This window comes from Mus caroli, chromosome 10, assembly GCF_900094665.2.
Source record: "Mus caroli chromosome 10, CAROLI_EIJ_v1.1, whole genome shotgun sequence".
Taxonomy (NCBI): Eukaryota; Metazoa; Chordata; class Mammalia; order Rodentia; family Muridae; genus Mus; species Mus caroli.
Window position 1 is genome coordinate 119,401,795 of NC_034579.1, and position 27,603 is coordinate 119,429,397.

The 27,603-nt window shown below is 52.1% G+C and overlaps 4 protein-coding genes across 5 annotated transcripts in view; 2 read left to right on the plus strand and 2 right to left on the minus strand.

Moving 5' to 3' along the window:
• Nucleotides 1-7,292, minus strand: part of Eef1akmt3 (EEF1A lysine methyltransferase 3) — an 8,879-nt gene extending 1,587 nt beyond the window's left edge. Inside the window, exons 1-2 of the mRNA XM_021175320.2 lie at nt 7,046-7,292; nt 6,816-6,927 (exon numbers count right to left, since the gene is read on the minus strand). Of these exons, the coding sequence (XP_021030979.1) occupies nt 6,816-6,927; nt 7,046-7,222 (289 nt within the window). The 5' untranslated portion in view covers nt 7,223-7,292. The remainder of the gene's footprint in view (nt 1-6,815; nt 6,928-7,045) is intronic.
• Nucleotides 7,293-7,372: 80 nt separating this feature from the next.
• On the plus strand, nt 7,373-12,134 carry Mettl1 (methyltransferase like 1). Of its 2 annotated transcripts, XM_021174481.2 has the most exons (8): nt 7,373-7,548; nt 7,729-7,897; nt 8,879-9,042; nt 10,300-10,484; nt 10,589-10,702; nt 10,859-10,960; nt 11,112-11,277; nt 11,838-12,134. In XM_021174481.2, exons 1-7 carry the CDS (start codon nt 7,485-7,487, stop codon nt 11,259-11,261), a joined length of 948 nt encoding a protein of 315 aa, XP_021030140.2. In that variant the 5' UTR covers nt 7,373-7,484; the 3' UTR covers nt 11,262-11,277; nt 11,838-12,134. The 2 variants fall into 2 exon arrangements, with proteins under 2 accessions (XP_021030140.2, XP_021030139.2); XM_021174480.2 differs by lacking the exon at nt 11,838-12,134 and having other exon boundaries at nt 11,112-11,788.
• Nucleotides 12,135-13,985: 1,851 nt separating this feature from the next.
• Nucleotides 13,986-18,870, plus strand: LOC110303958 (25-hydroxyvitamin D-1 alpha hydroxylase, mitochondrial). The gene is made up of 9 exons (XM_021175201.2): nt 13,986-14,211; nt 14,816-15,006; nt 15,412-15,614; nt 15,701-15,901; nt 15,974-16,146; nt 16,408-16,580; nt 16,784-16,862; nt 17,413-17,610; nt 17,923-18,870. Exons 1-9 carry the CDS (start codon nt 14,017-14,019, stop codon nt 18,034-18,036), a joined length of 1,527 nt encoding a protein of 508 aa, XP_021030860.1. The 5' UTR covers nt 13,986-14,016; the 3' UTR covers nt 18,037-18,870.
• A 3,053-nt stretch (nt 18,871-21,923) lies between these two features.
• On the minus strand, nt 21,924-26,031 carry March9 (membrane associated ring-CH-type finger 9). The gene is made up of 4 exons (XM_021174864.2): nt 25,223-26,031; nt 24,046-24,201; nt 23,313-23,505; nt 21,924-22,785 (listed from the first exon to the last, which is right to left on the minus strand). The coding sequence occupies exons 1-4, from the start codon at nt 25,577-25,579 to the stop codon at nt 22,445-22,447; spliced, it is 1,047 nt and encodes a 348-aa protein (XP_021030523.1). The 5' UTR covers nt 25,580-26,031; the 3' UTR covers nt 21,924-22,444.
• Nucleotides 26,032-27,603: the final 1,572 nt, after the last annotated feature.

Consider the following 27,603-nt stretch of genomic DNA (forward strand, 5'->3'; position numbering starts at 1 on the left):
CAGCCAGGGCTACACAGAGAAACCCTGTCTCAAAAAACCAAAAACAAACAAACAAACAAACAAGGTAACTAATTAGAAGCATGATTGATGATAAAGAAAGCGGAAGTGCTAAGAGGTAACTTATTCGTCATCATCATCATCTTCAGTTTGTACGCCAGGTGTCTAGAACACATCAGTGAACAAGACAGGGGAGAATCCACACTTGTGGATTTACAGAATAGTGCCAATGTAGTGGTGGCAATGGTTTGTTGGCCTGTCTTTGTGCTTCTTGACCTTGACATTTTTTGCAAGCGTATAGGCCATTCAGTTCAGAGTTAAGTTGTACATTTAAAAATTATTTTACATTTACTTCTTTTTTTGCATGCAAGTACCATAGGGTGTGCGGGGAGATGGAAGTACAGCTTACAGTCAGGTCTCTCTCTCGACCTTTTGGGGCTTCTGATCTGCTGGATCATCTCCATGGCCCAGGTTGTACATTTTTTGCCAAGAAAGGCACAGAAAGGAGGTTTTAGCACTAGGGCAGAGCCAGGACAAGCAACAGTCAGAGACCAGGCAAGACCCTAACTAAGTAAAATAGAGGCTAGCTGGAGAGACGAACGGCTCAGTGACTAGGCACTTGCTACTCGTCCAGGGGATCCAAGCTTGGTTCCCAGCATCTATATCAAGTTGCTTCCAGTGGTCTGATCTGCAACTCCAGGGGATGTGATGACTCTGGCTTTTGAGGGCACCTGCCCTTATGTGTACAAACCTATGCAGGCATACACATAATTTAAAATAATAAAAATAACGTTTTAGGGGGCTGGAGAGATGGCCCAGGGGTTAAGAGCACTGTCTGCTCTTCCAGAGGTCCTGAGTTCAATTCCCAGCAACCACATGGTGGCTCACAACCATCTGTAATGAGATCTGATGCCCTCCCTCTTCTGGTGTGTCTGAAGACAGCAACAGTGTACTCATATACATAAAATAAATCCTTTTTTAAAAATGTTTTCAGCCTGGTCTACAGAGTGAGTTCCAGAACAGCCAGGGCTACACAGAGAAACCCTGTCTCAAAAAAAACCAAAAAACCAAAAAAACAAAACTGTTTTAAAGGAAAATAAAAGGGAAGAGGCTGGGATTGTAACTCAGTTGGTAGAATATGTAAGGGCCTGGGTTTGAATCCACCAAATAAAGAAGTAAATAATTTTTTAGACTGGAAGTGATGGTGCGTACCTATAATCCCAACACTATAGAGGAACAGACAGCCAGATCGGAAGTTCAGGGTCATCCTTGGCTACATAATTTGAGGCAAGCCTAGACGACATGACACACTGTTTCAAATGAAGGGGAATGGGACACTGGCTCAGTGGATACAGGTGCTCACCAAGCCTGAAAATCTGCTTTTTATCTCCAAGTCCTATATGGTGGAGGGAGAGAACTGACTCTCACAAAAATGTTCTTTTGACAATGTTCAATGTTCTTTATGCATGCTGTGACAAATAAAGGCCTGTGCCACCACTGTGTGGCCACACATTTAATTTCTTTTTAATTAGAAAAGAAGAGGAGGGAGAGGAGGAGAAAGAGGAGGAGGAGAAAGAGGAGGGGGGAGAGGAAGAGAAAGAGGGGAAGGGAGAAGAGGAGGAGCGAGAGGAAGAAGAGGAGAAGGAACAGTGGCAGGAGATGAAGAGGGGACCAAAAGAAATGAAATATCCAGGCATGGTGTAGCTGCCTGTACTCATAGAACCTGAGGAGCTGAGGCAGGAGGACCGTGAGTTCTGGACCATCTGGGGCTACATGGCAAGACACACTGTCAACAAAGCACAAACAAACAGGGTCCGGTGGCTCACATCTGTAATCCCAGCCCTTGGGAGGTAGAAGCAAGAACATCATGAGTTGAAGGTCCACCAGGGTTACATTAAGCCTTGCAAAAAGACACACAGTCTGTCAAATAGCAACGTGGGCTACCATGAGGGACCGAGCAGGGAAAGACCAGGAGCGCACTTTCAGTGGGATGCTTGGGAAATCCTCACTAAGCAGATTTTGTTTGGAAAAGACCTGAAGGCAGCGCTGGAGCAAACCACGTGGTTTGGCCTGGCTAAAGTCTACCAAACACAGATCAGCAGGCACAGAGACCTCGAGGCCGGACTGTGCCCCGCAGTGTGAAGAGCAGTCAGACAAACAGCAACAGGAGCTGGGACAGGGAGACGGAGGGGCAGGATTCTAGGATGCGTGGGAAGATAGAGGGGAGGTTTCAGGGGAAGGATTACACTTGGATTGCTGTGATTTAAAAAACAGGCTCAGTGGATAAGAGCACTCACTGCTCTTCCGAAGGTCCTGAGTTCAATCCCCAGCACCCACATGGCAGCTCACAACTGTTGGATGCTGTCTTTTGGTGTGCAGATTCACATACAAAGTACCCGAATACATAAAATACAAAAACAAGGAAATCTAATAGTAAATAAATAAAGTAAAATGAAATGTGCTTTAATTATGACACATGCTCACAAACAAGGGGGCTGGAGAGATGGCTCAGCAGTTAAGAGCTCGCTGTAGAGGATGCAGAGGGGTTCCCAGCACCCACATGGTGGCTTACAAACATCTGTAACTCTAATTCTCCAGGCTCCAGTCCCTCTTCTGACTTCTTCAGGCACCAGGACAGCATGTGGTACATACATGCAGGCAGAGCACACACACACATAAAGATTAATAAAAACATCTTTTAAAACAAAACAAAACAAAACAAAACCCAAACCTGCAGAAGGCAGGACAGATCCAGGGAGATTGGTTAGGGCAGAGATGATGTTGGTTAGAACTCAAGTAGTGACAGTGACTAAGAAGTAATCAAATCCTTAACATATTCTGCACACATCATCAAGCTCAATAAACCAATTCTCCTCCCTCACACAAAGAAAAGGGGGGGAGGCTTTTTTGTTTTGTTTTGTTTTGTTTTTTGTTTTTTCGAGACAGGGTTTCTCTGTGCAGCCCTGGCTGTCCTGGAACTCACTCTGTAGACCAGGCTGGCCTCGAACTCAGAAATCTGCCTGCCTCTGCCTCCCGAGTGCTGGGATTAAAGGCATGTGCTACCACGCCCAGCGAGGGAGGATTTTGATTAAGGATACTTTTTGAACATTTGGTCTAACTGAGGCCCAAAGGCCCATTATGTAAATGAAGAGGGCTTTGGGAGAGGCAGGCTTGGAAATGGGAGCATGATCTCATTCGTGAGCAAAGTGTGAGATGTCAAACAGTCGCATGGAGATGCTGAGTCACATGGATAGGCTGGGCTATGCAAACACCTGGATGCAGAAATGAGAGGATCTCGGTCCTTTCCATAAAAAGGACATGCGAAGCTACAAAGTGATGTGACTTCTCAGGAGGGAGAAGAGACAGAAAAAAACAAGGGGTCAAAAGTCCGCTGCTGAGCTCTGGGGTGCTCGGGGTTTCCCTTGTAAGGATAAAAGGGCATCAACAAAACGATGTAAAAGTGTACCTGTGGTGTGTGGAAGCCAGATGCGTGCTGGCCCAGAAAGCAAAGGACATTTCAAGGAGATGGGAGTATCCTCGTAAGATGCCGAGTCCACCGGGGCGGGCTAGGAATTGACTCCTGGGCTCAGAGCATGGGGTGGGAAGTGAAGCTCACAAGCCCGGCCAGAGCCATGGGAGGGAGGGACACGGAGGACAGAAAGCCTGAGTGAAATGGATTGAGAAAAGAACAGAAAGAAACTACAGACAGGGACATTAACATTTAAATGTATCCTCTCCCTCCTGAACAGAGCCACTTCCCCCGGCACACACACAAGTATAGTTTCTGTATACACAGAGTATGTATAGATGGTGCGAATGTATATGTATGTATGTGATACATGTGTGTATAACTACACTGAAATGCTTATTGTGTGTGTGTGGGGGGAGGGGTTGATCCTACATCTCTTGAGCTGAGTGAGAGAGAGAGAGAGAGAGAGAGAGAGAATGTACATATTATCCAGAGAGAAACCCTATTGTGTGGGGGGTCCTGGAGTAGTTGATCCTACATCTCCTGTGTAGGCAGAGTGGGGAGTGGGGGGTGGGAGTGGGTATATGTGGGTGTGTGTGGTGTATATGTGTGTGGGGGTATATGTGGTGTGTGTGTGGTGGGGGAGGGCATGGGGGGATATGTATGTGTGGTGTGTATGGTGTGGGGTGTGTGTGTGTGTGTGTGTGTGTGTAAAGCCTTCCCTTCAAAGGGCTGTTTGAGCCTAGCAATGGAAAATACATTTGCATTAAGGAGACAGTAACACTGTTTCAAACACAAAGTGCAGCCCCCATGAAGTCCCTAAGGAAGGAGACATCAAAGAAAGTTTGCAGAAAGGACTGAAGGCCAGCAAATTACACAAGGAGAATAGGAGGGGAGAGGCTCAGAAAGAGGCTAGAGAGGGAGGCAGGCTGTTGGAAAGTAGCAAGGCTCCAGAGGGGGTGGGGTGTGATAATGATGGTAGCCATTTTGAAAAAAAAATTCTGATTGTAGGGTGGTGTGAGCCAGGATCTAGGTGGGGGCAAGAACTGGAAACAAGAAGACCAACCAGTTTGACTACTTATTATAGTCTAAGGAAGAGATGATGGATGATGGTGGCTCAGGCTGGGCAGCCAAGAGAGTAGTGGGAAACAACACAAGAAAATCCCCACGGGTGGCTGTGACTTCACAAGGGGAAAGGCCAAGGAGAGCCGGCTTGGCTGGGGAAAGCACCAGGTCGGCTTGAGCGTTGCTGACCTCTCCCACAGAGAACCATGGAGACACCTATGAAAATCAGTGCAAGAATCCGGAGTGGAAGGCTGAGTATGGTGGAACGAGGAAGGGACAGACATGCAAATGTTGATAAGGCATCCCAGGGTCAGCTGAATCCTGGGATACAAAGTCAGAGAATAGATTACACCCAGACCCCAGACTTGGCGACTAAACAGGGCACAAAAGCAGCAGCTGTTATGGCAGTAAGTGAAGACAGGTGTTCTCTCTCTCTCTCTCTCTCTCTCTCTCTCTCTCTCTCATACACACACACAAACACATAGATACACACAGGCATATGCACATACACACATATACACATGCACATATACACAAACACACACGCATGCACACATAGACACACAAAGACATAAATATACACACATACACATGCACATACACACATACATACCACACACACACAAATGCTCACATATACACACACATACACACATGCCCATACACACACAGAAAAGAAACAGACACACACATACACACATAGACGCAGACATATGCACATATACACATGCACATACATACACACACATACATACCAAACACACATAAACACATATACACATACATACCAAACACACATAAACACATATACAAACATGCACATACACACACATATACCTACATCCACACACACATGCACACACACACACATGTACCTATATCCACACACATACATGCACATACACACATATACCCACATCCACAAACACATATACATACATGTACACAGGCATACATACACACAGACACAGACACACACTTTTCACCTTTGCCTCCTTCCCTCCCTTCCTACCTGAAATGGGGTCTTACTCTGTAGCCCAGGCTAGCCTTGACTTTACCGAAACATCCCTAATCCCTGCGTGCTGGGATTACAGGCATGAACCACTCCACTTGGCTCCTTTGCTTTTCATGTAACTTGCTCACTCCCATCCAGCCGCCTTCCTCCAACTCATCTGCCTGTGCTTCCCCTTGATGGACTGCTCAGCCCTCAAGGTAGCTAGCGAGAGCACAGCCATGCTACACAGACCTCACCATCATGTATGTTCCGTAGCATCTTCCCACATTGTCCCTCACTAGACTACAAGTTCCTTGGCACACAGAGAATACATATTGACTGACTGAAGGAATAAATATAAGAATTAATGTCTGCCTCTGCAAAGACTGCCCTTAATGTGACCCACTTCTGTTCCTACAAATAAGGACATCTGGTTTACACGACTTAGATCACTAGGCAAGAAGCTTTTTTAGGTTTTTGCTCAAAGTGAAGCACAATTTCCCTGACCTTTTCCTTTCCCAGGTTTCAGCTGCTTAATTACCAATTACCACCCATATATATATATATATGTGTGTGTGTGTGTGTGTGTATATATATATATATATATATATATATATATATACACAATTACCACCCATATATATATGAGAGGTAATTGGTAATTGGTATTAAGTGTGAAAAAAAATACATATATTCACACTCGGGTCCTTCAAAATTCATAACCTTGCTTTTTCTAACATTAAAAACTCTAGGCTCTATTGCAGTACGGTAGCACACACCTATAATCCCAGCACTAGGAAAAAGTAAGGCAGGAGGACCAGGCAGGAATTCAAGGCTAATCTCTACGTAATGAGTTTTAGGCCAGCCTGGACAACAAGAGAGCCTGTCTCAACCAGACTACAAAACCACACCCACACCCCCTACCCACACCCCCACCCAAAAAAAAGGAAAGAAAAAGATATTTAAAAGATCCTAACATAACAAAGCTACAAATCTTTGATGAGGTTCACTGTCCTATGTCTCTCCTTCAGAAAATCCATGCAAGCATTTTAGCGAAAGAGCATCTCCAGTATTTTTTTCACGGAAAGCCTATCTTATTTGTTTCAGGTACCCTGAAGCCAACTAGCTTGAGTGTTCTGAACGCTCATCAGCGCTGTCTGCCTTGCAGGAGAATAGAGGTTTGTTAAAAGGAAAGAACTGAGCTGAGTTCTACCCACCCCCAGGAATCCACGTCCTCACTTCTCCACACTCCAGCTCCCCCTCCTCCCGCCGCAATGCCAGTTCACGCACCCAGCAGCGCCGCCAAGATTCCCACGATGCCCGTCCCCGCGCCCAGTTCGATCACCTTCTTGCCTCGAAAATCCACATTTTGACTCTCGAAATAGTCACATAGGCTCAGAGCCTATGAGGAAGGGAAAAAGAAAGTGGGAAACTGTCACAACGGTGTCTCCATATGGGAGAGCCGGGGTCCGGGGACTGGACCTCTCAGGGACCCTCACTTAGGGCAGCCCATTCCTCACCGCATCCCACACGCGTGCCGCCACCCCAAGGCGCGACCCAAAGTTCTGCGTGATGCTCAGCTCGTGCCCACAGAAGCAGAACCGGCTGCTCTCTGAGTAAGAGTCGGTGAAGAGCCCGATCTCCCGTGGGAACACGGATTCGGGCTCAGTCTCCGGATCGGTGCGATAGCTGGCCATCCGGCAGATACAGCCCCCAGCACCCCGGCCAGCGCTCGGATCCCCTCTATCGGTGCCGGGTTGAGGCTGGGGACTGCCAGCCATATGGGCTGCTCCCAGGCACCGGGCCCCGCCTCCCCAGTTCGCCCTCCTTCTTCCAGCTGGACTTCCTGGAGATGGATGGGGATGACCCCCGAGCCCGGGTCCCTGGCGCACACAGAACAGGACCCACACAGCACCATACGGGCCAGACTTGGTTTGAGACCACCCGGAGAGAGAAGAAATGATGCTTGAGTTTACTGTCAGAGGCGGGTCCCTCACATCCCGCTCACCTGTGGGGCGCACAGGTATCTGTGGACATTTGAGAACCCAGACTAGGCCAGAACGACCCAAGGGAGGATGCGGGGTGCCCGGAGCTGGCCTCCCCAAAGCACGGTTAGCGATAGCAGGGCGCAGGTTTCCCCTCCCGCTCCCTTCAGGGTCCTTTCCCTATGGTGCAACAGAATTTGCTCTTCGCTCTTTAAAAGGCGGGGCCTGCTGGCGGCCCGCGGGTTGCGTCATCACCTCGCGCCGCGAGCTCGGCTCTCCACGTGGACTGCGTGGCATGATGGCGGGAGCCGAAGCCCCCCAGCCGCAGAAGCGCTACTACCGGCAGCGCGCCCACTCCAACCCCATGGCAGACCACACGCTGCGCTAGTGAGCGGGCCCGGCGGGATCCGGGAGGGAGGGAAGGCGGTCGCGCAGGGGCCACCGCTAGGACTTGCGATGGAGCGGGGAGGGTTGTCCGGGTGACACGTCAGCTGAGGATGGCTTAAGTAGATTGGGCAGAAGGCGGAGTTGGCCGGCTGGGAGGGGTCGCCGTGTTGGAGACTTAAAGTCTGGGTGGACTTGCCAGCCAGATCTAGGAAGAGGGGGAAAAACTATTGCCAAAATGAAGCGAAGCAAGTTGTCATTGCCAGCTTCCGATTTTTCTTTTTAATTTGGTTTGGATTTTGGAGACAGGGTTTCTCTGTGTAGCCCTAGTTGTCCTGGCACTCACTTTGTAGATCAGGCTGGCCTCGAACTCACAGAGATACAGCTTCCTCTGCCTCCTGAGGGTGTGCACCACTACACCCGGCTCCGATTTGGGTTTTTTAATTTATAAAAAGATAAACATATATACACACTCCTGGCCACTCCTTGTTCCATCCTCGCCACACAAAATACATAAACAAAGAGGGCTGGAGAGATGCCTTAGTGGTTAAGAGCGCTTGACTGCTCTTCCAGAGGCCCCAGCAATCACATGGTGGCTGGAAACCACTTCTAATGGGTTCTGATTGCCTCTCCTGGTGTGCACAAAGACTGAACACTCATACACATAAAATGCACGGGTAAATAAAATGTTTAAAATATACATAAACAAAGTAGTGCTCCAGTGCCTTAGGCAGTCAGTCTCTGGGAAAACCTGACACACATCACTACCCAGAAGAGCTTGGCAGATCTGCAGCCATAGCCTCATGATGGGACTGATTCACACCCTAGAAGCCAGGGGACTTCCCATTACGCCTTCTACATATCACATGGCCCCTGCATGCAGAGTTTTTTTTTTCTAAGCCTACCCCACCCCCAACTCTTACACAAAATGTCTGCACTGGTATGTCCAACAGTCTCACGTGTCTCATGTCTTCTTTCTAATAGCCCTGTGAAGCCAGAGGAAATGGACTGGTCTGAGCTTTACCCAGAGTTCTTTGCTCCGCTTGCTCAAAATAAGAGCCATGATGATCCAAAGGATGAGAAAGAAAAGCACTCTGGGGCCCAAGTGGAGTTTGCAGACGTAGGCTGTGGCTATGGTGGCTTGTTAGGTAATAAGCTGGTCCTTTTCTTGGGACAAGGAGAGGCCTGGGTTCTGCCATCTCAGCAGGTTAGAGGCAGGATTAGTTGACCTTTCCTCCTGGGACCAGACAGCAGTGACATCAGTGTGGAGAGCCTCCTCCTTCCTTCTACTCTGGGTCTGTGGCCTTTGCCCTGGAGGAGGGAGAGAGCTGCCTCAGATGTATCTGAGAACCCCGGTTGTTCTGTCTAGCTCCAGTGGCTCCAGTCCCTCCATGAGCCATTCCACTGCCTTGTGCTGGGTCAGTGAGCCGGGTCAGCACAAGCGTCAGAGATCAGCTCCAGTGGCCACTGATCCTGAACCGTCTTTCTCGGGGATTCCACCACCTTCCCTCTTCTTACCCCTTCTCTCACCAGAACACATTCTGCTCCACCCTCTCATGGTCTGGAGTTCCTGTTACATTTGTTTTCCAGAGCATGCATGTCAAGCCACTGGTCTATGTTCACATCTTCCCTATAGAGCTTCCCCTATAGACAGGTAACAGTGTGTCAGAGAGGTGGTGTGTGGAGACTGAAGACTTTGGCTCATGTTAGCGCTGCCCCCCCCCCCAGTTAATTGTATGGTCTTAGCATTTCTGACCCCCAGTTTCCCCAACCTTCACACTGTACCAGAGAGTGTTATAAAGACCAAATGATGCTGGGCAGTGGTGATGCACGCCTTTGATCCCAGCACTTGGGAGGCAGAGGCAGTTGGACCTCTGAATTCAAGGGTAACCTGGTCTACAAATTGTGTTCCAGGACAGCCAAGGAAACCCTGTCTCAGGGGAAAAAGAAAAAGAAAAGAAAGCAAGCTACGTAGTGACATCACTGGCCTGTAACTCCTGCCCTTTTATTCTAGTCTGTATGACAGATCTTGTCTTGTTGTTGGTTATTTTATTTTATTTTATTTTTGGTTATTTTATTTTTTGAAACAGGGTTTCACTATGAAGCCCTGTCTGATCTGGGCCGTCCTACATCAGACAGGCTGACCTTGAACTCACAGAGATTTGCCTGCTTCTGTCTCCCATTCCCTACTTCCAGTTTTTTGGATTAAAGGCATGAGCCACCACACGGTGCTCCTGGGACAGTGTGACAGTGTTTTTCCTTTCTCTTCCGAAGAAAATCTCTGCAAGATATGGGTATCTCTGCCCCACTCCTGACTTAGATATCTACAAATGAAAATTCTCTTTCCTGTTTAACCTCTCTGTACTTCCACTGATGGTCGGTCCCCTTGATGTCTCTATCCCCAGTGGCACTGTCACCACTCTTCCCAGATACCCTGATTCTGGGTCTGGAGATTCGGGTGAAGGTGTCGGACTATGTGCAGGACAGGATTCGGGCCCTCCGTGCAGCTCCCGGGGGCGGATTCCAGAACATCGCCTGTCTCCGAAGTAACGCCATGAAACACCTTCCTAACTTCTTCCGCAAGGGCCAGGTGCAGCCTGGGGAGCAGCCGGGTGGGTTAGGCTGGTTGGCAGGTAGAGGTGGAGCTGGGCATTCACGGACGGACAATCCTGTTGGCGAACATCTGTCCCACAGCTAGCAAAGATGTTCTTCCTCTTCCCGGACCCACACTTTAAGCGAACGAAGCATAAATGGAGAATCATCAGCCCCACGCTTCTGGCAGAGTATGCCTACGTGCTGAGAGTCGGGGTGAGTGAGGAGGGGAGATGCTGTGGGTGGCCTGCCCGGGGCTCTTCCCTGAGAATTCAGCCTGGGGGAGGCACAGTTAGACAGTAGCACGATCAGTGTCACCACCTCGTTGCTCAGCTGCGTGCAGCCCTGTCTCCAACACTGTTGCTCGTCCAGGGCCTGGTGTACACCGTCACCGACGTGCCGGAGCTGCATGAGTGGATGTGCACCCACTTTGAAGAACACCCACTGTTTGAGCGTGTGCCGTTTGAAAAGCTAGTAAGTCAGACATCCGAGGGAAATGGCAGGCCAATCAGAGTGGCCCCATAGCTGGTCCTTGAACTTAGCTCAGGGGTGGGAGAACGGGAGTCTCCGGGCCCTAAGGCAGTTTAAAAGATGGGCAGGGACATTCTGGATCCTCTTTCTGCAGAGTGAAGACCCCATTGTGGAACATCTAGGCAGTTCAACTGAGGAAGGAAAGAAAGTTCTACGCAATGGGGGAAAGAATTTCCCAGCCGTCTTCCGAAGAATACAGGATCCCCTCCTCCAGGCAGTGACCCCCAACCCCACCCTGCCTTAGCCGGACCCCCTAGAAGGTGACTGGAAAAAAGATCAAAAAAAAAGAAAGAAAGAAAGAAAGAAAGCCGGGCATGGTGACGCACACCTTTTATCCCAGCACTCGGGAGGCAGAGGCAGAGGCAGGCAGATTTCTGAGTTTGAGGCCAGCCAGGGCTACACAGGGAAACCCTGTCTCGAAAAACCAAAAAAAAAAAAAAAAAAAGGTCAGCTTTCCAGGCCTTCCCAGACTGGTGGGACTGTGGGGCCGTGACCTCTCCAAGAAGTCGGGGAACAGTCTGTGGTGTTCTTTACCCATCGCTCTTACTGCCTTTTTGTTCCTCCACTGTCTGAAGAAATCAGATGAAGCTGGCTGAGAAGGTCAAAGGACCGTGGGCCAGAGGGGATATTTGGAGGGCTGTGGGTATTCTGTTCTCACTGAGCACACCCTCCCCGCCCCCACCCTGGGGGGGGGGCTTCTCTAGCTCGGGTGAAGCATGTGATGCCCACTGTTTAGTCTGTGTGTGTGGAGAAACATGTGATGTACCACTGTCTAGGCTGTGTGTGGCTCAGGTTGCCTTCACTTGTGTTTACTTTGCAGTCCTGGGGATGATCAGGGTGTGTGCCCACGTACCCATGTGCCAATGTCACTATTTCCCAAGAAGGGCTGGGGTATGTATGAAATACCTCCTCCCAACTTCTCCCTGCTTACAGCCTGACCCAGGCTGTCTCTGCTGCCTCTGTTGCTGCTCTCTCTGTGGAAGGCTCTGAAGAGCAAGAGGGTAGAGAGCCTTCCTTGTCTCTACCATGTTGAACTTGATTCCAGAATTTCAGACCTGACTGGCATAGTTGTGTCTCATGGGGAGAGGGAGGGAAGGCGGAGGAACAGGGAGATAAGCTGGAAAAAAAATTTAAAGAATTGTTTTTATTTTATGTGTTTGAGTGTTTGCCTGCATATATATGTATGTGTGTCACACATGTGCCTGGTGCCCTTGGGGGCCAGAAAAGGAAGTTGGTTCTCCTGAAACCAGAGTTACAGGTAGTTGTGAGCTGTCATGTGGGTGCTGGAAACTGAACCTGCACCTCTGTAGGAGCAGCCAGTGCTCTTAACTGCGGAACCACCTCTCCAGCCACTAACCTGGAGAGTTCTGTGGCCGAAAGCAGTAAGCGGCTGCTGACCACAAAGGTCATAGAGGAGGTGGTGTTAGCCTGGGATTCAGACTGCCCTTGACTTTCATTCAGTCCAGAGACAGGGTCTCCAGGTGTGTAGGAGTGAGGGTATATGCTCATATGCTGGTACAAGGACGATTCAGTAGGGTCGGCTTTCATCTCTCACTGTGTGGGTCCCTGGGACCAAACTCAGATCATCAGGCTCAGTGGGAGGCGCATTTACCTGCGGAGCCATCTTACTGAGACACTCCTTCATTTCTGTTCCTCAAACCCTAATCCCATGTCTGCAAAGAGGGGGGTCCCCTTGAGCTAAGAGACTTCCTTCCCCAAGAAACAAAGATGGAGTCTGGAGAGATGCCTCGGTGGATGAGAGTACTCAGTCTTCCAGAAAACCCCAATTCAGTTCCTAGCACCCAAGGTGGGTGACTCACTTCTTGTAAATCCACTTCCAGGAGATCCAGTGTCTTGGGTTCTGGGCAGCTGCACTCATGTGAGTGCACACACACACATCCCCAATATGTGAACACATAGTTTAAAGTCTTTAAAAGGAAAAAGACAACCTGTGGCTCAACAGTTAAAGAGTTCTTGTAGAGAACCTGGGTTCAGTTCCCAGGCTCACACCCACCATAATTCCAGATGCAGGCTATCAGCTCCCTCTTCTGACTTCACAGGCACCAGAGCACACAAGTACACATGTATAAAGGCAAATCATGGCTCTGCAGTCAAGAGCACTGACTGCTCTTCTGAAGGTCCTCAGCTCAAATCCCAGCAACCACATGGTGGCTCACAACTATCTGTAATGAGATCTGACACCCTCTTCTGGTGTGTCTGAAGACAGCTACAGTGTACTTATAATAAATCTTTAAAAAAAAAAAAAAGGCAAATTGTGCATATAAACACTGAATCTAACGCCGGGCATGGTAGTGCACGCCTTTAATCCCAGCACTTGGGAGGCAGAGGCAGGTGGATTTCTGAGTTCAAGGCCAGCCAGGGCTACACAGAGAAACCCTGTCTGGGAAAAACAAACAAACAAAAAAACACCCAGTGACTCTAAAATACAAATAGATAAAAGGTAAAGGTGGCCATGTACCATCTTTCCATGGTGTTACATGCATAGGAGGTGAGAGGCGTGGCCAGCGCAGGTGAACCTATCTCCACAGCAAAAAAGACAACCCAAGAATATGGGAACAGCTGAAACTGCACCTTCCACCTAGTTTCCATTCAGGGGCTGACAATTTCCAGGAATGGGCCTGAGGGACTCAGCTCCCCAGGAAAATGGGAAATCCATCAGGCTCTGGCTCCTGAACTCCAGAGACACAACCTTTCCCAGGAAGACCTTTAGGCTGCTGCTGGACCAGGGCATTAATACAAGAGGAGCACAAGACATCTGGTGTGGAGCTGTTGCCACAGGAGACCCAAAAGCCAGAGAGTCAGCCCTAGCCCTGCCTACTGTTCTGGGTGCTGAGCTACACAGACCACTTGCAAAGGGATTGGCTGAAGAGCTTGGAGAGGGGCGTCTTCATCTCCAGGACCAAGGGTATATATGGGTTCAGGCAAGTGCAGAAGATGCTCTGGAAAAGTGCTCTCGAGCAGACTCCCCAAACACAGACATGACCCAGGCAGTCAAGCTCGCCTCCAGAGTTTATCACAGAATCCACCTGCCTCCACAGCTGGATGCCTCGCTGGGCTCCAGAGGCAGTGACTCGGTTCTCCGCAGCTTGTCTGACATCCCTGGGCCCTCTACACTCAGCTTCCTGGCTGAACTCTTCTGCAAAGGGGGGCTGTCCAGGCTACATGAACTGCAGGTAAGGGGGCAGTCCTTGCCCTTGGTAGGACTGAGCAGGGAGAGCCGGCTTTAATGGCAGAAAGGACCACGGTGAAGAACACAGGAAGGAGGGTCAGTGAGGGTGGAGACCTGTGGATTATGAAAAACTCACGCTGGGACCATAGAAGGTTCCACTGCCCCCGGAGTCTATACCTAACTCCCGGCAAAGGGATGTACTGTCGCTTCATACACAGTAAACCCTGCAGATCCAGGACAAGCGTGCTGAAGGAGGGAGAGCGCTGTGCTATCCTGCAGATGAAGCTTAAAGCTACATGCTCCTTTTCTTTCACTAGAGGCTCCTCTTGAGGTACAGTTAGGAGAAGAGCCCTGAAGGAACTGCTCCCCCTAGGCTAGAGCCAGATAACTAAAGAGAAGTGCTAAATGTCTACTTCAGCAAAACTCTGTTTTGCCATTCTCTCTCAAACTTTCATGGGATGGGAGAAAAAGTTTGCCACTTGGGGGCCCTACGCTAGCCCGGCACTGAAAAAGCTCCCTTTTCCCAAGCCTAGCCAACACCCTTGGCCCTGGCACAAGCCAAACTGAAATTCACCCGCCCAGGTATTCAAATGCGCTGATTCTCTCAGGTGCATGGCGCTGCGCGGTACGGGCCAATATGGTCTGGCAGCTTTGGGACACTTCGCACAGTTTACGTTGCTGACCCTACACTTGTGGAGCAGCTCCTGCGACAAGAAAGTCACTGTCCAGAGCGCTGTAGTTTCTCATCATGGGCAGAGCACCGTCGCCGCCACCAGCGTGCTTGCGGATTGCTAACGGCGTGAGTCGACCCCTGAGTACCTTATTCCTGCCAGGACTCCCACAGCCAAGTTGGGCTTGGAGGGAGGTCGGAAGTTTCCACCAATCTTCTGGCATTTCCCCGGTTCTCCAGTCTATACTCCAGTCCGAACGCAGGTAGAGCCGATTCCTCACCCCTCCCTGCATGTTTGGGGCCAGATTCCACGAGAGAGGCGAGGGCACCAGCATTTGGCTGGAACGTGAGCATCTGTGATTCAGTTTACCATGGAACCCACTCCCATCCCTGAGCAGGAAGTGAGTAAAGATGAGAGATTGGTGAGGTCAGGGTGATTTCTACACCCGGAGAGGGCAGACATAATACTCCTGGTCACCCTAGCCTTCTCCACACACGCTCACATCCCTAATGTCCCTCTCTGCACCTGGGCAGGGATGGTGAAGAATGGCAGAGGCTCCGAAGTCTTCTGGCCCCGCTACTCCTCCGGCCACAAGCAGCCGCGGGCTATGCTGGAACTCTGGACAACGTGGTCTGTGACCTTGTGCGTCGACTAAGGCGCCAGCGGGGACGTGGCTCTGGGCTACCCGGCCTAGTTCTGGACGTGGCGGGAGAGTTTTACAAATTTGGCCTAGAAAGTGAGTCCTAAAGCAGAGTTAAGGACCTGTGTAGATAGTTCAGGGTCCTAGACGGCTGATGTGTGACTGTGCCCCCTCCTGGCCAGGTATAGGCGCGGTGCTGCTGGGATCGCGCCTGGGCTGCCTAGAGACTGAAGTCCCTCCTGACACAGAAACCTTCATACACGCAGTGGGCTCAGTATTTGTATCTACACTCTTGACCATGGCGATGCCCAACTGGTTGCACCGCCTTATACCTGGACCCTGGGCCCGCCTCTGCCGAGACTGGGATCAGATGTTTGCCTTTGGTAAGGCCCGGGGGAGGGGACTGGGTATCAATACTGCACTGGAGCAGTGAGGCAGCCTGCCTTCCTTCTCAGCCCAGAGGCACGTGGAGCTGCGAGAAGGCGAAGCTGCGGTGAGGAACCAGGGAAAGCCTGAGGAGGATGTGCCGTCTGGGCATCACTTAACCCACTTCCTTTTTCGGGAAAAGGTGTCTGTCCAGTCCATAGTGGGGAATGTGACAGAGCTACTTCTGGCTGGAGTGGACACGGTGAGGTTCTCTTTATAATGCGAGTGCCATTTCCAGAGTGCAGTGTCCTTGTCCATCCCTGTCCCATCCCCCCACCCCCACCACCTCCCGTGCTCACCCCCCCCCCATCCCGAGAACTCTAGGGCCACTTTTCTGATTCAGGGATGAAGGTTTAGCCTTAGTAATTCCTTGGTCCCCGACCACTCCCTCCCTATGCTACCTACCCCCCTTCACTGGGGTCCCCATGTCTAACAGCTCAGATGATCTCACCTGTTCCCTCAGGTATCCAACACGCTCTCCTGGACACTCTATGAGCTCTCCCGACACCCCGATGTCCAGACTGCACTCCACTCTGAGATCACAGCTGCTAGGACCAGTGGCTCCTGTGCCCACCCCCATGGCACTGCTCTGTCCCAGCTGCCCCTGTTAAAGGCTGTGATCAAAGAAGTGTTGAGGTGATGGGGGAAGGAAAGCAGGAAGTAGATAAAATGTTAGGGGGGAGCAGAAGAAGCTGGCAGTGTGTGGAAGGGGGTTGGGGGGAGGGAGGAGAGAAAACTGGCCCCCTACTCCTGCATTTGGAAGCTGGAGACAAGGTGACTGGAGGCACTGTGTTCCCCAGCCTCACCCTGCTGAATCCATTTTCTGTTTCATGACCTAGATTGTACCCTGTGGTACCTGGGAATTCCCGAGTCCCAGACAGAGACATCCGTGTAGGAAACTATGTAATTCCCCAGGATGTGAGTAAATCTTTCTGCTAAGCCATTCCTTACTGCTTTGGGCACAAGTCATTCTCAAACACTCCGGTAGCCTTTCCAGCCCCCCTTCCCCCCAGTATAATGGGAGTAGTAGAGGGAGGTCCTTACCACCAACCAAGGCCCACTTTTTGTTTTTGTTTTTCAAGACAGGGTTTCTCTGTGTAGCCCTGGCTGTCCTGGAACTCACTCTGTAGACCAGGGTGGCCTTGAACTCAGAAATCCGCCTTCCTCTGCCTCCCAAGTGCTGGGATTAAAGGCGTGCGCCACCATGCCCAGCTCCAAGGCCCACTTTTAAACTGGTTTGCAGATCCTCTTCTTCACATTCCCCACCCTTCTGCATTCTTGGGCTCAGACTGAAAACTCCGATCCCTCTGCGGGGAGGGGTACGGTGTTGAGATAGAGTCTTGCTATACAGCCCAGGTTGGCCTTGAACTCTCTCTCTTCCTGCTTCAGTTTTCTGAGGGCTGGAACTGCAAGTGTGGACACGAAACTCAGCTACCAAACTGACAAGTCTGTCTTCCTTTCCCACCAGACGCTGGTCTCCCTGTGTCACTATGCCACTTCAAGGGACCCCGCACAGTTTCCAGACCCCAACTCTTTTAATCCAGCTCGCTGGCTGGGGGAGGGTCCGACCCCCCACCCATTTGCATCTCTTCCTTTCGGCTTTGGCAAACGGAGCTGCATCGGGAGACGCTTGGCAGAGCTGGAGCTACAAATAGCTTTGTCCCAGGTGAGTGATCTAGAACTTATACCGTTTCCTGTCTGGAAAGGCCCAATAAACGTGGGTGATCTTGACCTCTGACAAACATAACAAAACATAGAAGACTCAGCAGACTGACAGTCCCACTTAGGTCTGGAACATCAACAAAGATATTTGGACTATCATTTTCCCTCCCACAACGCCCTGCCCTCACTGACCAAGAAGTCCCTTAGTGGCTACAGATGCCATTCCAACAGTGGCCACTCTAATGTTCTTTACCAATTAAGGTACCATTTTAGACCCACCCACAATGACAACTTTCTCCCCCCCCCCCATTTTCAGATCTTGACCCATTTTGAGGTGCTACCTGAGCCAGGTGCTCTTCCTATCAAGCCCATGACCCGGACTGTCCTGGTCCCTGAGAGGAGCATCAATCTACAGTTTGTAGATAGATAACCATGCAGAAGACAGCCAACATCGTCTCAAGACAGGACGGGGTCTTTGTGATACACAAGAGGCACACTCTCCTTGGAAGCCTGTCTGACCGAGCAAACTCCAGGAAGCAGGCCCTGACCTATGTGTAGTTGGCCTGACTCAGCAGGCATCCCAGAACCACCATCCTTTCTCCTTCCTGCTCAGTGCCTCTCCTGATCACTCCTCAGGATCCGATGCCTTCAGATTTTAACACATCCTTAAAGTGCCAACTCACGGGTTAACTACCAACCCCAGGCAGCCTGGGGAGGGATTCGCCCCTGATCCTGTGGTGCTTGATGCTCTAAGCTAAGTGACTGCATCTGGTCTGCACCTGGCTGCGTCTCTACCTGGCCATGTGTGCTTTCCGAGGAGAGTAATGACTAGTCTCCTGGGCTTTTAGCTCTTGTTCTTTTTGAGACAGAGTCTTGCTATGTACTCCATGCTGTCCTTGAACTCACAACCTCCTCGCCTCACCTTCCCAAGTATTGGGTTACAGACATGAGCTACCACTTCCAGCTGTATCAGTCTTTCTATCTCCCGCCAGAGTCTATCCCTGGCTATTCAGCACCATACATTCTCAGACTGAACCTGGGCCATGTGGCAGGATCGTCCACTCACCAGGCTCTGCCCACCCTTTTCTCTCTCAATCTTTCCTCGAGGGAAGTAAATCTGCCCTTGCCTAATTTACAGCATGTTTAAGCCCCCGCTACCTTGGTTCTTCAGCCACTCTCAAGTGGATCCACTTCTTATCACCCATCTTTTGGCCTGCCCCTCCCCCAGGCTGTCTTTTTTATATTAAAACATTTATATATATTACGTCTTAAAATGTTTACTCCTTGGCTTTGGGTTTACTCCCCCCACCTCGCCCCCGCCATGCCTGGCAAGATCTGGAGCCCCATCACCCACTTTGGCTTCTCTCAGCTCCTGGGAGCAACTCCCATAACAATGGGAGGTCTGGATGATCCATTCGAAAGAGTGTTTTGTGACAGACCCAGACATGTTTCTATCTGCAGTGGGAACAGCCAAGTCTTGTCTGGCTTTCTAGTGGAGATTTAAGGGGGTGAACAGCGAGTGTAGGAGCTAAGTTGTAAAATGGGTCTGAGCGCTTAGGGTTTTTCAGAGATGACCAGAGGCGGCTCGACTCTTGGTGAGAGAAGAGCTTTGAGAATCCAGACAGTGCATGCCTTTAATCCCAGCACTTGGGAGGCAGAAGCAGGCGGATTTCTGAGTTCGAGGCCAGCCTGGTCTACAGAGTGAGTTCCAGGACAGCCAAGGGTACACAGAGAAACCCTGTCTCAAAAAACCAAAACCAAACCAAACCAAAACCAAAACAAAAAACAAACAAACAAAAAGAACCTGAACAGCCAACACTGAAGGGCATCCTAGAATATCTAATCTGCCCTCCTTCAAAGAAAGACCTGGATTCTGGCAGGAGCCACCCAGGTGGGATGAAAGCAGAGTGTGCAGAGCCCTGGAGCACAGAGGTGGAAGTGGGCGGGGCCAAGAGACCCTGTTTCCCCAAGTCAGCATTCTCTGCCCCCCACCCCCTCAGAGACTGCACACAATACTCCCCTTGTGAGGTATGCAGATTAACTCTTCTTCCATCCCAATGAATCTCTCGGCACTCTACGCACCCACCCATGTCTGGATCCAGCTCACCCCCATGTTAGGACTTGCCTCCTTTTCCATCCCTCCCTCACACTCCAGTTAGCTGGGTAGAGATTCCACTTCACACTTCCTCCACCCCATCCTAGACATGGCTCGCTAACCAGAGACCCTGCCAGCCAGTGGACTTCCCATGGAGATCAAATCACGCATGACCCAGTGGAGCAGGGTATGCTGGACGCCTTGTGCAGAGGCCATGACACTGGACATGTCTTGTTCCTCCTCTTGTCTCTTCTGTTCGCTCATTATCTGCTTCTACTCCACCACCAAGTTCAACTTCAACATAAAATACCCGAGTCTTAGCAGATCTGAGCTGGGGGGTGGGGTAAAGCTGAGCCCATGAGAAAGGTTTTCCCAGTCAATAAAGGACCTGTCATTCTGTCCTGCCCGGTAGCTAGACAGAAGTGCCACTTTGAAGAGGCAGCAGTGCCTATGACCCCTAGACAAAGGTTTGTGTAAGTTAGGAGAAAGGAAAAAAGAAGAGATTATATTGGCAGATGTGCACAGCCCCATCCCGAGACCTCCATCGGTGTTGGAGGGAGGGGGACGTGGGCCTTTGGGACCCAGAGTATACGTGGATGTATATGTGTGTGTTCTTGAGTATGCTTAAGCTTCCAGGGAGAACCATTGCAAGGAACACCTAGGCTTGGCCCAGAAGCCCCAGATGTGTCTTATCTACCTGAGTCCCTTCTGCCAACACGGACTTAGTCGTTGCTGATTTTCTGTCCCCCATCTGATCTCCACCGACTCTTCTGTTAATAACCAATCAATAAAGTCAGCGCCCTCTGTCTCCGGGTAACGGGGAGGGTGTGTGCTTCTGGGTAAAGTTTCCTGCCAGAGAGCTGGCAGCCTCAGTTTCCTCTTCATTCTGATCCTCTCAAGGCATTCACATTTGGAATTAAGTCAGACATCCCCCACCACCACCACCACCCAGCACAGCCCTGGTGCCTACACCCGAGGGCCAATCTGCGGCCAGCACCAAGGACAGCAGCCAAGACCCCAGCTGGAGAGGCGTGGAGCAAGGTTTCCTGTGCTCCAGGGTAAGTGGGCTGTTAGAAGACACCCACTGTTTCCAAGCCTCCCCAAGAGGAGGCAGAGCAGAAACCATTGGTCCATTAGAGGACCAATAGTAAGAAAGCCCTCTGGATCTGACTTTAGCAATGTATGAAGGAATTTTTTAATTGCTCATGAATGGTTCACTTAAAAAAAAAGACACCGTCATTCATATTAACACCCAGCCTCCCTCCCGGCTTCAGGAGGAAGGGAATCAAGCTTCAAGCTGACCCACATAGTTCTTTTGGTGGTAGGGGAAGTTAGCCCCAGGACCACATGCACACCACTGACCCACACCCCCAGCCCTTAGACCCACATTCCCCAAGTCCTTTCTATAATAAATAAGAGTTCTTACGCCTCTCTCTCTCTCTCTCTCTCAGTAATACCATTAGCCGGGCACACCTGGATCAAACCTGTGATCCTAAACTGCCACTGAAAACGTCTCAGTTGGGGTTAAAGACATAACACTGAGGGAGGAGGCTCTGTCCCCATCACCCTAATTGAGTCCATGTTGGTCTCCCACCATTCCTCTGGGGGAACACAGTACCTGAAGGAAAGGGCTGTTCTCAGACAGGCTGTGCAGCTCCCGCTGCCCCTCCACCCCCGGTCCGGTGTTTGGAGGGTCAGAAGGGTTCTCGATCCTACAACGGCCACTGTCCTACACAGCTGCAGTATCGACTTCCTGTTTTGCTTCTCTACTTTGTCTCTCAAAAACACCAAAGTTCTGTGCCGCTTCTGACAGAAACCACATTTCAGAACTTGCTCTATCACCTACGGTCTAAAGTAATTGGTGGCAACCAGTCCGGAACCCTTTATACACCCGTCAGTTTTCTCTGTCGTAGTATTCAACCTGTCCCCCATTTATCCTCGTCCCGAGTCTGTGAGGTAGACAGGAAGAAGAAAAGAGCTCGGATTTTTTTTCTTTTCTAAATCATAAAACTCACAGGTGACAAGCCCACACCCCGTCCTCAGCTACCTCTGAGCACTAACGCCTAGCAGCCAAGGTGAGTCACTCACCAGCAAGCGGGGGGTCCCTCTTCCAACTCCATAGGCACCTCTGGGAAGTGCAACCCAACCCGTGCTGAGGACCCCCCCCCCATACCCTCCAGCCCTGCAGAAGAGCCCCAGACGAGAAAGGAGGCCCCACGCGCATATAAATGATTCTTTATGCCCTTCCCCCATGCAGTGGGGGGCGGAGCAGGGGGAAGTCCCCCGCCTCATGCAGGGAATGGGAGGTCAATGTTTAGTAGTCTTATTGCCAGATGCCCTGTGGCCATGGGGTGGGGAGTGGGGGGGGGTCTACAGCCCCTTGTTTTCTGGCATTGGTCTCCCTTTACCAAGTCACCATGGTGGAGCCAGGGGACTGGAGGCTTAAAGCTGAGGTAAAGATGGTTCTCTCCAGGAAGAAAAGTGGTTCTCCCCGCTTGCCTGCTGGCCATCCTCAAGGTGAGTATGAGGCGGTGTCTGTGGGAACTGGAACGTCACCCAGGGGTCTCTACCCTGTGGGCAGTAGAGGCCGGACAATGTCTCCAAGCTGGTGGCTGTCCACAGAGATCCTCAGTGGTGGGGTCACCGTGCCCCAAACACATTGTCTAGGTCGTACCTCCAGCAGCCGGGAGGGCTCGCCTCTGGCTGATGCATTGACTTAAGATCCCTGTTCTTGGAGTCCAGGTCAGACTGTGGTGACCCTCATGACAACCTCTCGACCAGAATGAGAGCTGGAACGGGCATCTGGTGGTCGCAGCTGTCCGAGGAGATGCAGGATCGTATAACCACAGCGCTGAGGCAAGAGCGTCCGCATGCGCATGCGCTGGGCTGCTGGGGGCCGGCTGGGGGCCCCTGCAGGGGGGCTGGTCCTTGAGGTCCTGGGGCCTGGCTTCCCTGCCGCCCCTCCCCCTGCGTCTCCTCCCACGTCCTTGGTCTTGTCATAGTTCAGGACTTTCCACTGCTGGTTCACGGCCTGCCAGCGCTTGAAGATGCGGTAAACAGAAGACCCTTCGTGGACGATGAGGCCTAAGCAAATGGATAAGAAAACCAGGGTGAAGCTGGGCGTGGTGGCGCACGCCTTTAATCCCAGCACTCGGGAGGCAGAGGCAGGCGGATTTCTGAGTTCGAGGCCAGCCTGGTCTACAGAGTGAGTTCCAGGACAGCCAGAGCTATACAGAGAAACCCTGTCTCGAAAAAATAAAAAAAGAAAAGAAAAAGAAAACCAGGGTGAAGCCGGGCATGGTGGCACACACCTTTAATCCCAACACTGGGGAGGCAGAGGCTGGCGGATCTCTGAGTTCAAGGCCAGCATGGTCTACACAGTGAGTTTCAGGACAGCCAGGGCTACAGGGTGAACTGCTGCCCGCACATAGCATTGATTTCTGCAGACTGAGAAGACAGAGCTACAAAGACCAGGGCCCCAGGCTAGCCCTAACAGTTCTGCATGGTGGTGGAATTATGGCCATGACGCTGAATGGATGGCCAGGGTAGCTAAGAGACTGAGAAAAGGAAGACGCTAAGCCAGCGCAGGGGAGAGACGCATGCGTCCTCACCTATGCAGACGACATCCATGAAGCCGTACATGCCATAGCAAATCTGGAAGAGGAGGTCCTGGCGCTGCCACTTGGCTGAAGGGCTGAGCGAGGACCAGATGAGCCAGGAGATGCTGGCGACGAGGAACAGCGATCCCAGGACGATAGCAGCAATCTGGACCTTCTCGATGACAGTCAGGGAGATGGCCTGCCACTGTTTGGGAGAAAACGCTCGAAAAAGTCATTGGGTTAGACAGAGGGGTGACGGGCAGCCCTAGAGAGAGGACACCAGGGGCACCCCCTACACTCTTCAAGCGGCACCTCGGAATCTGCTGCCTTCTCTAGCCTAAGATGTGGTTCTATGGATGATCCTAAGCAGAACAGGTACAGGGGAGAGAGAAGTGTCCACTTGCCTAGCTTATTCAAGAAAGGCGGGATCGGACAAGTCAAACACGCAGACTGGAACTCCAATCTTAACTCCATTGTCTACATTACTTATCCTGTTACTAAAGACAGGCATGGCAATGGTATCTAATAAGATCATTATGAATATACAACAAATGACACACAGAAAACAGAGTGTATTTATTATTACCACTAACACTGACTTTCCACACTCCCCCTTGTTCTAACTGTCTAGAACATGTGTCTTGGAAAGCCATAATGGTGGAGGGAGGTTGCTTTGGGAAAACACTAAATAAGATAAAATAGGTTCCCTGCAAGGTTCTGGTCCAGAGAGCTCCCTATACCTCACCTGCAGTGGATTCTTGGTGCTGATCGCCAGGACCTGGTACTTGAAGTAGCAAAGCTCACAGCTCCAGGAGCCCCTCTCACTGATCCAGCGGATTAGGCAGGGTTGGTGTGTGCAACGCACTGAGCCGTCACAGCGGCAAGGGCTCAGGAGCTCCCCCTGGAGGAAGAGAGGGGAGGGCCCCTGTCAGCAGTCATCACCCGGACCCCTTCTGCAGCACTCCTGGAGAGGAAACCTCTTCCTCGGGTCAGTCATACTATTACACTTAAAAACTAGGGCTTTCCACCCAGAGCAGGGGAAGATGCTAAGGCTACAGCACAAAAGTAAGAAGTCACAGCTCAAGAAAAACTTCTCCAACCGAAGAGATCAAAGGTGAGACGAGAGGGAGAGGGAAGCCTGAGTCTTCCCTTTTCCTAGAAATCAGAAAGGTGATTAAGACATCCTAAAGAGCTGACCTCTGCCTAGGATCTGGAGGGAGGAGAGAGGCTGGGCTGCTGAGCTAGGCATCCCTTCATCCACTCCACAGTACTTCCAGTATATAGATCTGGTGGTGCCAGCTGGGACGGCTAACCAATCGTGGTGTCCACGCTAAAATGGGGAGACACTCTGGGAGCAGGAGTGGAACATGGTCCCCTCTAGTCAGACAGTCATTTCTCGCTGCACAGAGATGCCCGCTGGCACTATCCCGGGACAACTTTACCCATAAAATTAAACAAAGAAGGCTCTTTAGAATGAAGTGGATAAGTTGCAAGACGGGAGCAAAAACTGCCTCACCCGGAGAAATACTGAGAGGGGCAGGGTCCTGCCTGGCTCCTCCCCTCAAGGTGAGAACAAATGTACTCTCCTTTCTGCCCACTTCCAAAAAATAGGTTCCCTCGGCTAATGGCGACCCTAAGGTGAGGGGAGCAGGTGCTAAGAGCTGTCTGATATCGGGTGACAGAGACTCTGAGCCCTCCGAGGAGAATAACCCTACCCCGACTGGGAGCCCCTGACCCCCCACCCACCCCNCCCCAACCTTGACACACTCCAGGAGTCTCCAGCCAGGCCAACCTCACCCCACTTCCACTCGGGTCCTGGGTCCCGCCCAGCTCCCCCTGGCCCCGCCCCCTGCCCCGGTCTCCGCGGACACCCCAGGTGCGCGCCCCCACCCTCCCCGCCCAGCCAGGTGCTCGGGCCTGACCTGCTCCGGGCCTTGGAAGCAGATCCTGCACTGGGGGGTTCGGAGCCCACTGTCCAGGCTGCTGCTGAGCGACAGAGCGTCCAGTGCGCCTGGGGGCGGCGGCGGCGGCGCGGGCGGCGGCGGGGGTCCGGCCCGCGGTTCCTTGTCGCCGGCCAGGCCCCGGGCCCGCGGCTCCGACCCGTAGTACTCCTCCTCGTCGCCGTCCCCGTCCCGGGCGGAGCAGCCGGCGAAGGGCGCCCAGCCGCAGCCGCCTCCCCCGCCCCCCCGGGGCTGCGGCTCGGCCCGGGGCCGCCCCCCGCCCGTCAGCACCAGCAGCTTCAGCTCGTTCAGGAACATGCGGAGCCGAGACTTGAGCATCGTCCGGGCGCCGGGGGGCGGGGGGCGGCGAGCGAGGGGGGCTCCCGAGCGGCGGGGGGAGGGGCGAGGAGCAGGCGGGGAAGGGGGCGCGCGCCGGAGCGCAGGACCGGGCCGGGGTCTCCGCGGCCTGCAAGCGCTGTTCACTGCTGCCGCCGCCGGGGCACCAGGGCTCGCGGGGCCGAGAAGGCCGTCAGCCCGCGGACGGCGGGGTGGGCAGGCATGGCCCGAGCAGGAGCAGGGGCAAGGGGCGGGGAGGGGGCTCAGGGTGCCGCGCCCCGCGGGTCGGGGTCCGGAGCCGGCCGGGCACCGGGGCTTATGCGCCCCGGTCCTCCTGCGGCGGGGCCGCCCCCCATCGTCGTCCTCTCGGCCCCAGTCCCGCTCCGACTGCCGGATCCGGCTCGGTTCGGCCCGTGCGTTCGGCGGTAGCAAATGGCGGCTCCTTCCGGCGGCGGCGGCGGCGGAGACCCCCCCGGAGCGGCGGGCGGGCGGGGCGGGAGCCGGGGAGCCGGTGAGGGATGGAGGGAGGGGTGGGGCGGGGAGGGGGAGCGGAGGAGAAGGGGCCGCGGCTGCGCATCCCCGCCCTGCCCAGCACGAGCAGGTGTCCCCAGGGGCGGGGCGAGTGTGCGAGACGCGGGAGGAGGGAGGGAGGGAGGGGAGTGGCCAACGAAGGGGAGTGTGTACCCGGGTGGAAGAATAGGTGTGTGCGCGCGGGTGGGGGTGAGGATGGAAGGTGAGTCCTCGAAAGCTGCAGGTGTAACGGGGCACGGAGGTGTATGCATAATGGGCGTGTGCAAAGAAAGCTCTGCAGGGAGTCGGGTGTGAGGAGGGTGAGTGGGCCGAGGATGGACCCTAACAACACACAAAAGATGGTAAAGGGTGCTGGGTGCGGGACTGTGAGATGCTGGCTGGTGTGCAGGAATGGAGTCAGATTGTGTGAGAGGCAAGCGATTGATTCTAACGTGTGAAGGTGGCGAGTGAGCAGAAAGGATGCCCGAGGAATGGGCGTGTCTTTCATGACACCCTCCTGCCCTCAGCTCCACTGCTCTGAAGTGAAAGCCACACAAACACGCTTAAATCTTTGTTTTAAATTGACCCCTAGAGCTACTGGCTGGGCCTGTCAGCTTTTTGTTCTGCTTTGTATTTACACCCACCCTCTCAGCCCCTTTGTGAAACTGAGGGAAAGAAAGGGATTCCCGGGGAGCCCACTGGGTCCAAGACACTGAGAAAAAAAATTAATTAGCAAAAGAGTAATTAACAGAAAAGGGAGGGAATGAGCAAGTTGAAAAGTCGAACCAGGGACTGATTGCCAAATTAAGACTCCTCAATGGAAAGTGGCTGCAAAGACAATTTCGGCACAGCATCTAGTTGCTGTGGATGGACAGATGAATGAAGGGGGTGTGGGGGCGCAAGTCAGTGACTTAAGCAGACAAAGAAGATAGCTTCTTTAAGGACAGGAAGCTGCAGTGGGGTCCTATGGGCGGCAAAATGAAGCAGGGAGTACCTGTGTCGGGAGTTGAATACGCTCACAGACAGCTAAAACACCCAAACAGCCCTAGGAACATAGCCAAAGAAACACCCACCTCTCCAGCCCCTTAGCCAATTTAGGCCTGGATTTTTTTTTTCTTTCTGCTCTTGTTGGCAAGGCAAGAAGCATCGAGGCAGCAGCAGGAGATCTGTCTGGTGCACACCTTCTGTGGTATGGTGCTTGACTGTGATTTACATTAATCCTCAATTTACATTCACATTCTCATATACATTCCCTCCCCCAACCCCTCTCAGTCACGGTTTCAACTTGTAGTCCTGGCTAGCTGAGAATTCACTAAGTAAACTAGGCATGAACTCACAGAAATCCACCTGCTTCTGCCCCAGTCCTCTGGGATTAAAGGCATGTGCCACCATACCCTATCACTGTTACGTTCTCGACCAGAAAAGTAAGAAGTTAGAATGGAATACACAGCAAAAGAGGTAATAAAATAGTTTTAGCCTGGGTGTGGTGGCTCAGGTCTGGAACCCCAGCATGTGGA